At 34.1% G+C, this 16,492-nt stretch overlaps 1 protein-coding gene across 2 annotated transcripts in view; it reads right to left on the bottom strand.

The window, feature by feature from the left end:
- LOC307193672 (uncharacterized protein) overlaps positions 1–16,492 on the bottom strand; it is a 55,682-nt gene that overhangs the window by 15,951 nt on the left and 23,239 nt on the right. The window contains exons 3-6 of one of the 2 annotated variants that reach the window (XM_079935963.1): positions 6,345–6,420; positions 3,402–3,493; positions 2,447–2,542; positions 1,195–1,278 (exon numbers count right to left, since the gene is read on the bottom strand). In XM_079935963.1, the coding sequence (XP_079792089.1) occupies positions 1,195–1,278; positions 2,447–2,542; positions 3,402–3,480 (259 nt within the window). In that variant the 5' untranslated portion in view covers positions 3,481–3,493; positions 6,345–6,420. Of the gene's footprint in view, positions 1–1,194; positions 1,279–2,446; positions 2,543–3,401; positions 3,494–6,344; positions 6,495–16,492 lie in introns of those variants that run through there. The other variant, XM_079935964.1, reaches the window with a different exon arrangement.

Raw genomic sequence — 16,492 nt, 5'->3', positions numbered from 1 at the left:
TGCTTACCTTATGAATCTGGATGGGAATCTTCCATCTTTTGCCAGCTACTAAATAGTTTGTCTAGGAGTCAATTTTTGTTATTAAGATATTTTCAAATTCATTCTTAAAAATTACCATCGTTGTGCATCCAAATAGATATTCATTTATTTATCTATAGAATACAGTCATATTTATTCAATTTCCCTACATTGTCTTGAGTCTCTTTATCATCATATATGTCTTTGTAAGAAATCATACATTTAAACAAGGTTTTTATGCTTATCACTAAAAATTATACATTATGCTACATTCTCATTGATTTAGATCTACTTATGCCTTTTGAATAAATTTATCCTTCATATGTTTGGAACTGTTGTTTTTTCTGCTTTGTAAACATAAATTACCTTACTTTTGATATTTGAAGGAATTTTCACGTTTCTGGTTTGCTGATAGTACTGGTTATGAGTCTTTTTTTTTTTTTATAAAAAGCTACATATATTTTATAACATTAAGACATAACTGGGGCTTCCCTGGTGGCGCAGTGGTTGGGAGCCCGCCTGCCGATGCAGGGGACACAGGTTCGTGCCCCGGTCCGGGAAGATCCCACATACCGCGGAGCGGCTGGGCCCGTGAGCCATGGCCGCTGAGCCTGCGCGTCCGGAGCCTGTGCTCCGCAATGGGAGAGGCCGCAGCAGGGAGAGGCCCGCGTACCAAAAAAAAAAAAAAAGACATAACTGAATTCAAGCAGTGTATAGGCTTAGTCCAATATCCTGATAATTTTTTTCATTTTTTGATGAATCTCTGTCCACCATCATTTATCTCTTCTATTAGATTCTTTCTTTCAAATGACCTTTGCTTGATGTCCTTAATTTTGAACTGCCCAACCAATAAATTCTATAAATATTTTCAAGTATTATTACATCTCACAGCTGGTAAATCTAAGGTCAGTAACAATATGGTAACATATAGAATGCTGCTATTATTTTTCATTTTTATCAAAACTCTTAGCTACCCACTGACATCTTTGATAAGATCACCTGGGCCTATGCTATTGTTGATAATTCAAAAATTGAATTGCTAAAATAACTTTTATATAATTAAAATAACAAATGAGAAAAATAACTTTAGGAAATCCTTAGAATTAATTTTAAATGCTTTAAAAATCCTATTCTAGTAATTTTAAACAAGTTAATGAAAAACTGAAAAATACTTACCCTTAGCTATCATAAATGCAGCTAGTACCAGAACAATTAAATAAAGCAAGGCAAATATCACTGCAGCAAGGCACCATGGAGACTCTGCCCAAAGAGAGAAAGGTGATTCACTATGATGATCAATGGAAACAAGACTGAGGAGTTGGGATTAGAAGGAATTTTGGTTAGGAATATTCAACCCGTTAAATTGGAATGAAATCTAAACCCATGGGAGTACTGCATTGTTGGTATTCCCCAGTCTGTTAGGAAAACTCTAAAAATTACTTGAAAATTTGGATATAGCCAGGGAAAATATGAATATTTTTATGTAGGAATGTTGTTGAACTAACAAGTTGCTCTGTTAAAGAAATTTTATAATTAAAAAGAGCACTTCAGAAATCCTACTAGGGATTTAATTCATCACCCTCCTTTAATTAAAAAATATTTCTTCCATCTTTGTAGCAGAACTAGGTTAAGAATAAAACTTCTGGGCTTCCCTGGTGGCGCAGTGGTTAAGAATCCGCCTGCCAACACAGGGGACACAGGTTTGAGCCCTGGTCTGGGAAGATCCCACATGCCACGGAGCAACTAAGCCCGTGCACCACAATTACTGAGCCTGCACTCTAGAGCCCACGAGCCACAACTACTGAGCCCGCATGTTGCAACTACTGAAACCCGCGCACCTAGAGCCTGTGCTCCGCAACAAGAGAAGCCACTGCAATGAGAAGCCAGAGCACTGCAACGAAGAGTAGCCCCCCGCTCGCAGCAACTAGAGAAAGCGCGGGCGCAGCAACGAAGACCCAACGCAGCCAAAAATAAATAAAAAATAACAACAAAAAAAAGAGGATAAAACTCCTATGTTAGCTGTTGGCCCTGACAGACACTCTGTGACTGTTTTGATAAAAGTCTAGTTATTATGACATACCTCACAAGCTCCATTTTGTTTTTAGAAAAACTGCAGGATTAAAGGAGCACTTACCTTTTGCAAAGCTAAAATATCAAAACCAAAAAGTATCTATGAAACATTCTTGATTCTATGGCTATGGTACATCATTTTAAGCCATTGTTGATTGTTCAAACAAAATGATCAGTAGTTCATTGTTCATTCTCATTTGCTCTTAACACAGCACTTTAGGTCACTATGACCAGTTTAAAAGACTTTGTATGAGAGATAAATCCAATTCAGAGATTAGTCCGCAAATATTTGTTCTCATGACTAGTTCATTAAAATATTAAGGCAAAAAAGGGAATCTAGCGTTCTAAGTGTTTTTACCTTTTGTTTTTAAAATCCTAGTTATTTTTCTCTTCCGAATATTTGAAGAACAATGAATTTTGAGTTCTGAGTATGTTATACTTTCATCACAAGAGTCTAGAAAATATATTAGAAAAATGCATGTGGTAAATAATTATAATTTATATATACACATGTATATATATATACATTCTTTTATGATATATAGACATACAATTAAAAGCATGTTAGAAATCATAAACAAAAATTGCCCCCATTTCAGGCTTATAAGAAAGTTTTAAAATTGGCTCAGTTAGGTAGTTGCTTTGTGAAATGTGACGCTTTTTTCTTCTTTAATCCTTAGTTTCTTATCTATAAATAGGAATAACAATAGTATTTATTTATAGATATATTGTGGAGATTAGGTTAATCTATATAAAGTCAACAGCATAGCACTTGGAGCAATAAACATGCAATAAGTGTTATTATTGTAAAAGTGGTCATAGTAGTAGTGTAGAATAGTAATTGTAAGAATAGAATGGAAAATATCGTCAGGAGTAAAACTGGTTGCAGAAGCAAGAGTAGAAATTTAAAAATTAATTTAAATACCTGTAATGTAAATGTCTACAATTGTTCCTTCTTATAGTTGAATTTAATCTTAATGAAAGAAGCATGAGAAAAAAAATCATCTAATTCTTGCTAGGTAGATAAATTTTCTTAGCAACATATTGCATGTACTTCTTCAGTGCAAATGAAGCAGAATTCACAGCCACAAAGTCAATAACATTTTTCCAAGTAATATTAACTCTAACTCCATTGTAAATGTTCACTTAACAAACAATGATTCAAATTTAAATCCCCTTAAACCGGAAAATTTTAAATTCAAATAAAGGCAAAAGATTTTTAACTCTTCCTCTAAAAGTACCTAGCTATGGACTTTGTTATTTATATTATTTTCTCATTAAATAAAGGGATTTCTTAGCAATAGCAGCAGTACCTCTATTTATTTCATGCAATTCCTCTGGCGAAGGTTGATCAGTACAGGGTCTGGATGGTGCTGGTGTCTCTGGTCCCATAGCTGAACTTAGGCTGCATGGATCAGATGATGAGCAGAGGGTTAGAATGAAACAGGATCAAGGAAACAGATCTCTTCATACTGCAACATCAGACAGGATGTTTACTCTAAATTTAATATGTAAAGTATTTTTTACATTTAAGAAAATAAAAGGCAATGTAATTCAGCCCCTATAGATTAAATTTGTTATTCTTCCATGTATAATGAAGCGCTTTTTTATTTCCAAAGATAAAGTTTAAAATTACATTCTCCATAATGATTTCTTCTCTGCCTTGTTATTTTTCAGAAACAGTGAATGAACAATGAAGACTAAAACACTGTTATGTAAATAAATGATGTATTGTACTTAAATAAAATGTAACAAATACTGATTTTTAGAAATATCTTTTTTTGTGGTTATAAATATTCATGCCCATTATTAGAAGGTATACTAGAGAAAATGAAAATGACATACAACTCTGTTCCTGCAATACGTCTGTTGAAATAATTATTCATAACTTTTCTTAGTTTCTCAAGTGACCAATGGCTGTTTTGTTTAAAAAAGTAAAAGGAACAATTTAACTATCAATAAATTAAATAATGAGATAATTTATAATGTATGTCTACAAAAAAACTTTCACAGTCATTAAGTATAGATGAGACAGTTCTGCAAGTATTGATGTGAATAATGTTCCGTGATATATTAAGTGGGATAATATTCAAATTATTGCAAAATATGATTTTATACTATATTTGGTAGAAAAATATCTGTTGTTATCCGTGTGCTTACAGTATAATAATATGTGTTTAACCTGGTAATTTAAGATTGCAATATAATAATATTTAAGTGACTAACTTGGTAAATTTTTATTTTACGTATGTAGTTTTCCATTTTTGTGTTGCTGTTTTTAATGAACATATGTTTTTTATCATTGAAAGGATGAAATTTATGTGCATTAAAGTGTGCACATAAATTTCATCCTCAGCCTAATGTGTGCTCTCAGATATACATACCACAATGACCACAGGGGCCTCTGCCCTCACCTTTGATCAATAGAAATAAACTTCATAGCAAAAGAATATAATTTGACTGGGAGACCATAAGTATTCTTGGGTCTTGCATTGTTTTGGAAGAGGGTAAAGACAATGATCATTTACAGACATTAATAATTTAAGCACATGTGCTTTAAATTCAAGTAAATGCTAAAAAGATGGAAAGAAAGTATATCTTCAAAAATTATAGAGGAAAACATAAACTGAGAAAAATTAATAAACCCAAAGAAGCTAGAAAGGAGAGGGGGAAAAAGCCTAGAGTAGACAGGACAAACAGAAAGCACAAAATTATGATATTGATAAAAAATAAAATGTATCAACAGTAGATGTGGGTGCTGTAAATGCTCTGGTAAAAAGATAAAAATTATCACAGGATTTTAAAAAATTTTTAATGTTTTGCGTTATTTACAAAAGTCATATCTAGTAGATAAGGGTGCACAATGGTTGAAAATAAAAGATAAAAATATATACAATGCAAACACTAATCAAATTAAAGCAGTTATAGCTCTTGATATCTGACAAAATACACTTTAATGCAAAATGTAGTATTTAAGGTGGGTTTCTTGATAATAATGAAAGTTTCAATTCAACAGTAATCATAATTTTAATATAACTTTTTAATATAACTTCAAAGTGTAGCAAGGATAAATAATATGTATATACAGAAGGGGCAACAAACAAAACACATTCAAAGCCTTTTTCCTAGTGCTGCTTTTGGAAATGTATCATTGTTCTTGGTCTTCTTCAGTTTTTTATTATAATGTGATTTTTGTGAACTATTTTTCTCTCTTTTATCCTGTTAATGTTAATTAGACTTCATAAATCTGTAGGTTGTTGTCTCATTATCACTGCTTTGAAAAAGCCTTTGCTGTTAATTTTACAGAAGACACTTTTCCTCTTCACTCTTTCTGAAATGCTGCTTTCTAAACACGTTTATTTAAGTTGCTTTATGTTTAATTTATTTTTCATAATTTCTATCTTTTTGTCTCTGTGTGCTATATTTTAAACAGTGCTTCAGAAATATCTTCCAATTCATTAACTTTCTCTTCATCTGTGTCAAAGTAGATGGTAAACCTATCCAATATTTATTTTATTTTATTTTATTAGTAATTCTATTTAGTGCTTTTTCAAATCTGCTTGGTCATTTTTAAAGTTTCTTGTTCTCTAAACACATTGCACAATTTGTCTTATATTATTTTCAACACAGTAAATGTAGCTAATTTATGTATATCTGATTATTGCAGTAATAATTTTGTGAATATCTTCTGCTGTCATTTTTATTCCTGCTGGTTCTTTCTAAGGTTTCTTGTTTACTTGTGTGCTTAGTTTTTTAGTTTGTTTGTTTCTGACTCAGATTTTCATCTTTCTCACTAATTTATTTATGAGAGCTTATTAAACCTGGAACAAAAGAGTTGCCCTAGAGAATATTTACATTTTCTTTTGCTAGGTGACCAAGAAACATTAGTAATTTTGAACACATTTAAAATAAAACCTTGGAGGAGTGATGTCACCAAGATGGAAACATAGGTCATTTCTGATTCCAGTCACCCTCAAAGAAGACATCTAGCAACTATCCATAGACAAGACACTGTTGTGAAAATCCTAGAACGTGAGAGTGAGGGTGAAGCTCCCCTACAGAGACCAAGAAGGACCACATTTGAAGGGTAAAAGGAATGGCTACATTCTGACCACAATAGATGTGATAAATCCCATTAAGAGAATGAAAAAACAATCTTATGATAATCTCAATAGATGCAGAAAAGGCATTTGACAAAATTCAGCATCCATTCATGATAAAAACTCTTTAACAATTTATGTATAGAAGGAACATACCTCAATATAATCAAGGCTTTATATGACAAGCCCACATCATACTCAGTGGTGAAACGTTGAAAACTTTTCTTCTCACCTGAGGAACAAAACAAGGGTGCTCACTCTTACTACTCCTATTCGACATAGTACTGAAAGTCCTAGCTAAAGCAATCAGGCAAGAAAAAGATATAAAAGGCATCAGAATTGGAAAGCAGAAGTAAAATTTTCTCTGTTTGCAGATGACATGATTTTACATAAAGAAAATGCCAAAGACTCAATCAAAAACGTGTTAGATCTAATTAATGAATTTAGTAAAGTTGCAGTATACAAAATTAACATAAAATCAGTAGCATTTCTATACACTAACAACAAATGATCTGAAAAATAAAGACAACAATCCTATTTACAATAGCATCAAAAACAATAAAATACTTAGAAATAAATTTAATCAAGGTGAAAGCTCTCTATTCTGAAAACTATAAGATGAAAGAAACTGAAAAATATGCAAATAAATAGAAATATATCTCATGTTCATGGATTGGAAGAATTAATATTGTTAAAATGCCCATGCTACCCAAAGCCATACTTCCTGATTTGAAACTATATCAGAAAGCTATAGTAATCAAAACAGCATGGTACTGGCATAAAAGCAGACACATAGACCAATGGAACAGAATGGACAGCCCAGAGATACACCTTTGCATATGTGGCCAATTAATATTTGACAAGGGAGACAAAAACACTCAGTGGAGAAATGACAGTCTCTTCAATAAGCAGTGCTTGGAAAATTGGATATTCACATGCAAAAGGATGAAGGTAGACCTTTATCTTAACTACTCACAAATATTAACTCAAAATGAATTAAAAACTTAAATATGAGACCTTAAATCAAAACTCCTGGAAGTAAACATAGGGAAAAGTCTTCTTTACATGTGTCTCGGCAAAGTTTTTTGGACATAACAACAAAAGCACAAGCAACAAAAGCAAAGTGGGATTGCATCAAGCCAAAAGCTTCTGCACACCAAAAGAAATGATCAACAAAATGAAAAGCCAATCTACTGAATGGAGAGAAAATATTTACAAAACACATCTAACAAGGGGTTGCTATTAAAATAGATAAGGAATTCATACAACTCAATAGCAAAACAAAACAAACAAAAAACCACTCCAAACCCCACAAATAATTCAATTAAATAATGCCAAAGGACCTGAATAGATATTTTCTCAAAGAATATATTCAAATGGTCAACAGGTACATGAAAATTTGCTCAATACCACTAATTATTCGGGAAATGTAAATCAAAATCGCTGAGATATCACCTCACACCTGTTAAAATGGCTATAATCAAAAAGACAAAAGATAACAAATGGCAAGAATGTGGAGAAAAGGAACACTTGTGCACTGCTGTTGGAAATGTAAGTTGGCATAAACACTATGGAAAACAGTAGAGTTCCTAAAAATCAAAAATTAAACTACCAAAATTACTATCCTAAAGAGATATCTGCACCTCCATGTTCTTTGCAGCACTATTTATAACAGCCAAGACATGAAACAACCTAAATGTCCACTGACAAATAAATGGATAAAGAAAATGTGATACAGATATCACATACGTATATATACACACACACACAATGAAATACTATTCAGCCATAAAAAGAAGGAAATCCTGTCAATTGTGGTAAAAAGGATGAAATTTGAGGGTGTTATGCTAAGTTAAATAAATCAGACAGAGTAAGACAAACGCTGTATGATCTCCCTTATATGTGAATCTAAAACAAAACAAAACAAAAAAACCTCACAGAAATAGAGACAAGATTTGTGGTTGCCAGAGGCTGGGTGAGGTGAATGGGGGAAGTACATAAAGGAGGTCAAAGGGTACAAACTTCCAGTTATAAGATAAATTATGGGGAGGTAATGTACAGTATAATAACTATAGTTAACAGTACTGTATTGTATATTTGAAAGTTACTAAGAGAGTAGATCTTAAAAGTTCTAATCACAGGGGAAAATGGTAACTATGTAAGGTAATTGATGTTAAAGTTTATTATGTTAATCAATTTGCAATATATACATATATCAAGTGATTATGTTGTACACCTTAAGCTTACACAATATTATATATCAGTTATATCAAATAAGCTGGAAAAAACACAAAAAATAAAATCTTGGTTTGGTGATCTTTTTAACCAAAGAGGTGGTGTTAATACTGCCTGGAAATCCACAAGAAGCCTGGCTTCAGGAGTGCTATTTCAAGAAGGAAATTTTCCTTTTAGTAATTTAGGGGAAGCTGATTTTGTTTAAGTTTACCCTTATCCTAAGAATGTAGTGAGGGTTGCCAGATTTAGAAAATAAACATACTTTGAAAAAATAAAGATTCTCTACAAATTCACTATCTCAACTCACTTCTAAAAGCCATTATATATTAAAATATCAATTTTCCTTACAACCAGCAAGAGTTTTAGTGAGTTAGTTAACCCACATATCAATAGCAGACAATAAATAGATCAGATACATGTGACACAAAGCAGAGAAGAGTGGTTTTTTAAATGAAAATAATATATTTTGATATAATAATATTTTAAAAACTTCAATGTAATGTCAATCATGGCTTTACCAAAAATGTCAGAGCTATCATTGATGTAACAATTAGTTTTTAAAACATGTTTGCATTAAATGTAGCAGACTGAATGACTTCCCTGGTGGTCCAGTGGTTATGACTCTGCGCTCCCAATGCAGAGGGCACAGGTTCGATCCCTCATCAGGGAATTCCACATGCCACACCATGCAGCCAAAAAAAATAAAAAACAACCAAAATAATTGTAGCTACTGAGAAACCAGTTAGGAGCATGAATATTTTCCCACATACTAGACATAATTATAATTCTTGATCTAGAGTTTGATATATATATATACACTTCTTTATCCACTCATCTGTTGATGGACACGTAGGTTGCTTCCATGTCTTGGCTCTTGTAAACAGTGCTGCTATGAACATTGGGGTGCATGTATCTTTCCAAATTAGTGTTTTTGTTTTTTTCCACATATATACCCAGGAGTGGAATTGCTGCATCATATAGTAGCTCTATTTTTAGTTTTCTGAGGAACCTCCATATTGTTTTCCACAGTGGTTGCACCAATTTACTTTCCCACCAACAGTGTACAAGGGTTCTCTTTCTTCCACATCCTCTCCAACATTTGTTATTTGTAGACTTGTTGATGATGGCCATTCTGACAGATGTGAGGTGGTATCTCACTGTTGTTTTAATTTTCATTTCTCTAATAATTAGTGATGTTGAGCACCTTTTCATTGGCCTGTTAGACATCTGTATGTCTTTTTTGGAGAAGTGTCTATTTAGGTCTTCTGCTTATTTTCTGACTGGGTTTTTTTTTTGATATTGAGTTGTATAAAAGAATGAAATTCTGTCATTTACAGCAATATGGATGGACATAGAGAATATGCTTAGAGAAGTAAGTCAGAGTAATATACTTTATTATATTACTTATATGTGTAATCTAAAAAATAATACAAATGAACATATATGCAATACAGAAACAGACTCACAGATATAAAAAACAAACTAGTGGTTACCAAAGGGAAGAGGCAAGGAAGAAGGGCAAATTAGATGTATGGGATTAAGAGACACAAACTACTCTGTATAAAATAGATAAACAACAAGGATACATTGTATAGCATAAGGATGTATTGTATAGTCATTATCTTATAATAACTTTCAAAGGAGTATAATCGGTAAAAACACTGAATCACTATGCTATACATCTAAAACTAATATAACGTTGTAAATCAATTATACTTTAAAAAATACAAAGAATAAGTAAAATAAATTTGTTAAAGGCCACTAAGAATCGTAGTGAGATTTGAGATCCTGATGCAAATTAGCACCGGGCACTTTGAATCCCTACATCAGATATATGCAACCTGAACGCAGAAAGAGAGAAGATGGAATTTAATTCAGCTGAGTGCAAGTTAATTAGGTATACACACTGGAAAATGAGCAGCTAGTGACAATGCAATCATACATGAGACTCACTATAAGGTCTAAGTTTATGTGACTAAGTCATGTCAGTGGTGATGAATAAGGAGAAAATAAAAGTTAAGAGATTAGTGCCTTAATGACATTCAAAAAGAAATTCAGTGGAATGAAGAAAGTTAATAGAAAGGATAAACGTTATCCTCATAAATATTTTTAAGATATTTAATGTTCCAAAGATGGATTTGCTTCTGATCTTCTGTCTCAAATTAATGGACCCCTTGAGACTGAGATACATTTTTCTGGGTTTCCACTACTGATTCTCAAACTTGTATGGCACATTGAGAACTCTAAAATATGTTCATTGAGTTAAGGAATGGAGGGCGGAAGGGAAAAAGAAAAAAATAAACAGATGTCATTATTTGACTTCCTAATTAATATAGTCACTTTTATTTTTTTATTTTTTACATCTTTATTGGAGAATAATTGCTTAACAATGTTGTGTTAGTTTCTGCTGTATAATAAAGTGAATAAGCTATATGTATACATACATCCCCATACCCCTCCCTCTTGCGTCTCTCTCCCACCCTCCCTATCCCACCCCTCTAGGTGGTCACAAAGCACCGAGCTGATCTCCTTGTGCTACGCTGCTTCCCACTAGCTATCTCTTTTATATTTGGTAGTGTATACATGTCAATGCTACTCTCTCACTTCATCCCAGCTTACCCTAACACCCCTCCGTGTCCTCAAGTGCATTCTCTACGTCTGTGTCATTATTCCTGTCCTGTCCCTAGGTTCATCAGAACCTTTTTGAAAATTCCATATATATGTGTTAGCATATGGTATTTGTTTTTCTCCTTCTGACTTACTTTACTCTGTATGACAGACTCTAGGTCCATCCACCTCAGTACAAATAACTCAATTTCATTTCCTTTTATGGCTGAGTAATATTCCACTGTGTATATGTGCCACATCTCCTTTATCCATTCATCTGCTGAAGGACACTTAGGTTGCTTCCATGTCCTGGCTATTGTAAATAGAGCTGCAATGAACATTGTGGTGCAGGTCCCTTTTGAATTATGGTTTTCTCAGGGGATATGCACAGTAGTGGGATTGCTGGTTGTATGGTAGTTCTATTTTTGGTTTTTTAAGGAACCTCCATACTGTTATCCATAGTGGCTGTATCAATTTACATTCACACTAACAGTGCAAGAGGGTCCATTTTTCCACACACTCTCCAGCATTTTTGGTTTGTAGATTTTTTGATGATGGCCATTCTGACTGGTGTGTGTTGATACCTCATTGTAGTTTTGATTTGCATTTCTCTAATAATTAGTGATGTTGAGCATTCATTCATGTGTTTGCTGGCACTCTGTATATCTTCTTTGGAGAAATGTCTATTTAGGTCTTCTGTCCATTTTTGGATTGGGCTGTTTGTTTTTTTGATACTGAGTTGCATGTGTTGGTTGTATATTTTAGAGATTAATCCTTTGTAGGTTGCTTTGTATGCAAATATTTTCTCTCATTCTGAGGGTTGTCTTTTTGTCTTATTTATCGTTTCCTTTGCTGTGCAAAGCCTTTAAGTTTCATTAGGTCCCATTTGTTTATCTTTGTTTTTATTTCCATTACTCTAGGAGGTGGGTCAAAAAGGATATTGCTGTGATTTATATCATAGAGTATTCTGCCTATGTTTTCCTCTAAGAGTTTTATAGTGTCTGGCCTTACATTTAGGTCTTTAATCCATTTTGAGTTTATTTTTGTGTATGGGGTTAGGGAGTATTCTAATTTCATTCTTTTACATGTAGCTGTCCAGATTTCCCAGCTCCACTTATTGAAGAGGCTGTCTTTTCTCCATTCTATGTTCTTGCCTCCTTTGTTGTAAATTAGGTGACCATATGTGCATGGGTTTACCTCTGGGCTTTCTATCCTGTACCATTGATCTATATTTCTGTTTTTGTGCCAGTACCATACTGTCTTGATTACTGTAGTTTTGTAGTATAGTTAGAAGTCAGGGAGCCTGATTCCTCCAGCTCCATTTTTCTTTCTCAAGATTGCTTTGGCTATTCAGGGTCTATTGTGTTTCCATAAAAATTGTAAAAAATTTTTTCTAGTTCTGTGAAAAATGCCATTGGTAGTTTGATAGGAATTGCATTCAATCTGTGATCGCTTTGGGTGGTATAGTCATTTTCATAATGTTGATTCTTCGACTCCAAGAACGTGGTATATCTCCCCATCTGTTTGTATATTCTTTGATTTCTTTCATCAGTGTCTTATAGTTTTCTGCATAGAGGTCTTTTTTTCTCCATAGGTAGGTTTATTCCTAGGTATTTTATTCTTTTTGTTGCAATAATAAATGGGAGTGCTTCCTTAACTTCTCTTTCAGATTTTTCATTGTTAGTGAATAAGAATGCAAGAGATTTCTGTGCATTAACTTTGTATCCTGCTACTTTACCAAATTCACTGATTAGCTCTAGTAGTTTTCTGGTAGCATCTTTGGGATTCTCTGTGTATAGTATCATGTAATCTGCAAACAGTGACAGTTTTACTTCTTCTTTTCTGATTTGGATTCTTTTTCTTTCTTTTTCTTCTCTGATTACTCTGGCTAAAACTTCCAAAATTATGTTGAATAATAGTGGTTACAGTGGGCACCCTTGTCCTGTCCCTGATCTTAGAGGTTTCAGTTTTTCACCATTGAGAACGATGTTGGCTGTGGGTTTGTCATATATGGCCTTTATTATGTTGAAGTAGGTTCCCTCTATGCCCACTTTCTGGAGAGTTTTTATCATAAATGGGTAATGAATTTTGTTGAAAGCTTTGAAGAAAGATATTGAAGAATCCTTGCATTCCTGGGATAAACCCCACTTGATCATGTTGTATGATCCTTTTAACATGCTGTTGGATTCTGTCTGCTAGTATTTTGTTGAGGTTTTCTGCATCTATTTTCATCATTGGTATTGGCCTGTAGTTTTCTTTTTATGTGACATGTTTGTCTGGTGTTTGTATCAGGGTGATGGTGGCCTCGTAGAATGAGTTTGGGAGTGTTTCTCCCTCTGCTATATTTTAGAAGTTTAAGAAGGATAGGTGTTAGCTCTTCTCTAAATGTTTGATAGAATTCGCCTGTGAAGCATCTGGTCTTGGGCTTTTGTTTGTTGGAAGATTTTTAATCACAGTTTCAATTTCAGTGCTTGTGATTAGTCTCTTTATATTTTCTGTTTCCTCCTGGTTCAGTCTCGGAAGGTTGTGCTTTTCTAAGAATTAGTCCATTTCTTCCAGGTGACCCATTTTACTTTTCTAAAAATTAGTCCATTTCTTCCAGGTGACCCATTTTATTGTCATATAGTTGCTTGTAGTAATCTCTCATGATCCTTTGTATTTCTGTACTGTCAGTTGTTACTTCTCCTTTTTCCTTTCTAATTCTGATGATTTAAGTCTTCTTTCTTTTCTTGATGAGTCTGGCTAATGGTTTATCAATTTTGTTTATCATCTCAAAGAAACAGCTTTTTGCTTTATTGATCTTTGCTATTGTTTCCTTCATTTCTTTTTCATTTATTTCTGATCTGGTCTTTATGATTTCTTTCTTTCTGCTAACTTTGGGATTTCTTTTGTTCTTCTTTCTCTAATTGCTTTAGGTGTAAGGTTAGGTTGTTTATTTGAGATGTTTCTTGTTTCTTGAGGTAGGATTGTATTGGTATAAACTTCCCTCTTAGAACTGCTTTTGCTGCATCCCATAGGTTTTGGGTCGTCGTGTTTTCATTGTCATTTGTTTCTAGGTATATTTTGATTTCCTCTTTGATTTCTTCAGTGATCTCTTGGTTATGTAGTAGCATATTGTTTAGCCTCCATGTGTTTGTATTTTTTACAGATTTTTTCCTGTAACTGATATCTAGTCTCATAGCCTTGTGGTCGGAAAAGATACTTGATATGATTTCAGTTTTCTTAAATTTACCAAGGCTTCATTTGTGACCCAGGATATGATCTATCCTGGAGAATGTTCCATGTGCACTTGAGAAGAAACTGTATTCTGTCGTATTTGGATAGAATGTCCTAAAAATATCAACTAAGTCCTTCTGGTCTAATGTGTCATTTAAAGCTTGTGTTTCCTTATTTATTTTCATTTTGGATGATCTGTCCATTGGTAAAAGTGGGGTGCTAAAGTCCCCTACTATGATTGTGTTACTGTCGATTTCCCCTTTTATGGCTGTTAGCGTTTGCCTTATGTATTGAGGTGCTGCTATGTTGGGTGCATAAATATTTACAATTGTTATATCTTCTTCTTGCATTGATCCTTTGATCATTACATAGTGTCCTTCTATGTCTCTTGTAATAGTCTTTATTTTAAAGTCTATTCTGTCTGATATGAGTATTGCTACTCCAGCTTTCTTTTGATTTCCATTTGCATGGAATATTTTTTCCATCCCCTCACTTTCAGTCTGTATGTGTCCCTGGGTCTGAAGTGCACTGCTGTAGACAGTATATATAAGGGTCTAGTTTTCATATCCATTCAGCCAGTCTGTGTCTTTTGCTTTGAGCATTTAATCCATTTTCATTTAAGGTAATTATCGATATGTATGTTCCTGTTACCATTTTCTTGATTGTTTTGTGTTTGTATTTTTAGGTCCTTTTCTTCTCTGGTGTTTCCTGCCTAGAGAAGTTCCTTCAGCATTTGTTGTAAAGCTGGTTCAGTGATGCTGAATTCTCTTAACTTTTGCTTGTCTGTAAAGGTTTTAATTTCTCTGTCAAATCTGAATGAGATCCTTGCTGGGTAGAGTAATCTTGGTTCTTGGTTTTTCCCTTTCATCACGTTAAATATGTCCTGCCAGTCCCTTCTGGCTTGCAGAGTTTCTGCTGAAAGATCAGCTGTTAACCTTATGGGGATTCCCTCGTATGTCATTTGTTGCTTTTCCCTTGCTGCTTTTAATATTTTTTCTTTTGTGTTTAATTTTTTATAGTTTGATTAATATGTGTCTTGGCATGTTTCTCCTTGTATGGGACTCTCTGTGCTACCTGGACTTAACTGACTGTTTCCTTTCCCATGTTAGGGAAGTTTTTGACTATAATCTCTTCAAATATTTTCTCAGACCGTTTCTTTCTCTCTTCTTCTTCTGGGACCCCTATAATTCGAATGCTGGTGCATTTAATGTTTTCTCAGAGGTCTCTGAGACTGTCCTCAGTTCTTTTCATTCTTTTCTCTTTATTTTTTTTTGCAGTAGTTTTTTCCACTATTTTATCTTCCAGGTCACTTATCCATTCTTCTGCCTCAGTTATTCTGCTATTGATTCCTTCTAAAGAATTTTTAATTTCATTTACTGTGCTGTTCATCATTGTTTGTTCGCTCTATAGTTCTTCTAGATCCTTGTTAAACATTTCTTGTATTTTCTCCATTCTGTTTCCAAGATTTTGGATCATGTTTACTATCATTACTCTGAATTCTTTTTCCAGTAGACTGCCTATTTCCTCTTCATTTGTTTGGTCTGGTGGGTTTTTACCTTGCTCCTTTATCTGCTGCGTATTTCTCTGTCTTCTCATTTTGTATAACTTACTGTGTCTTGGGTCTCCTTTTTGCAGTCTGCAGGTTTGTAGTTCCTGTTGTTTTTGGTGTTTGCCCCCAGTGGGTGAGGTTGGTTCAGTGGCTTGTGTAGGCTTCTTGGTGGAGGGGACTAGTGCCTGTGTTCTGATGTGTGGGGCTGGATCTTGTCCCTCTTGTGGGCAGGCCACGTCTGGTGGTGTGTTTTAGGGTGTCTGTGAACTTAGTATGACTTTAGGCAGCCTCTCTGATAATGGGTGAGGTTGTGTTCCTGTCTTGCTAGTTGTCTGGCATGGGGTGTCTAGCACTGGAGGTTGCTGGCCATTAGGTGGAGCTGGGTCTTAGTGTTGAGTTGGAGATCTCTGGAGAGCTCTCACCATTTAATATTACATGGGGCCAGGAGCTCTCTGGTGGTCCATCGTCCTGGACTCAGCTTTCCTACCTCGGAGGCTCAGGCCTGCCACCCGTCTGGAGCACCAAGACCCTGCCTACATCATGGCTTGCAAGAAAAGGAAGAAAAAAAAAAGAAGGATCAGACAGAACCCCAAAACAGATGGTAAAAGCAAAATTAAACAGACAAAATCACACAAAGAAACACACACTCACAAAAAGAGAAAAAAAAAAGGAAGAGAGCAACCAAACCAATAAACAA

The sequence above is a fragment of the Stenella coeruleoalba genome (assembly GCF_951394435.1).
Source record: "Stenella coeruleoalba genome assembly, chromosome: 11".
NCBI lineage: Eukaryota > Metazoa > Chordata > Mammalia > Artiodactyla > Delphinidae > Stenella > Stenella coeruleoalba.
The sequence above is the reverse complement of the archived record's forward strand: the minus strand, read 5'-3'. Positions and strand labels throughout refer to the sequence as shown.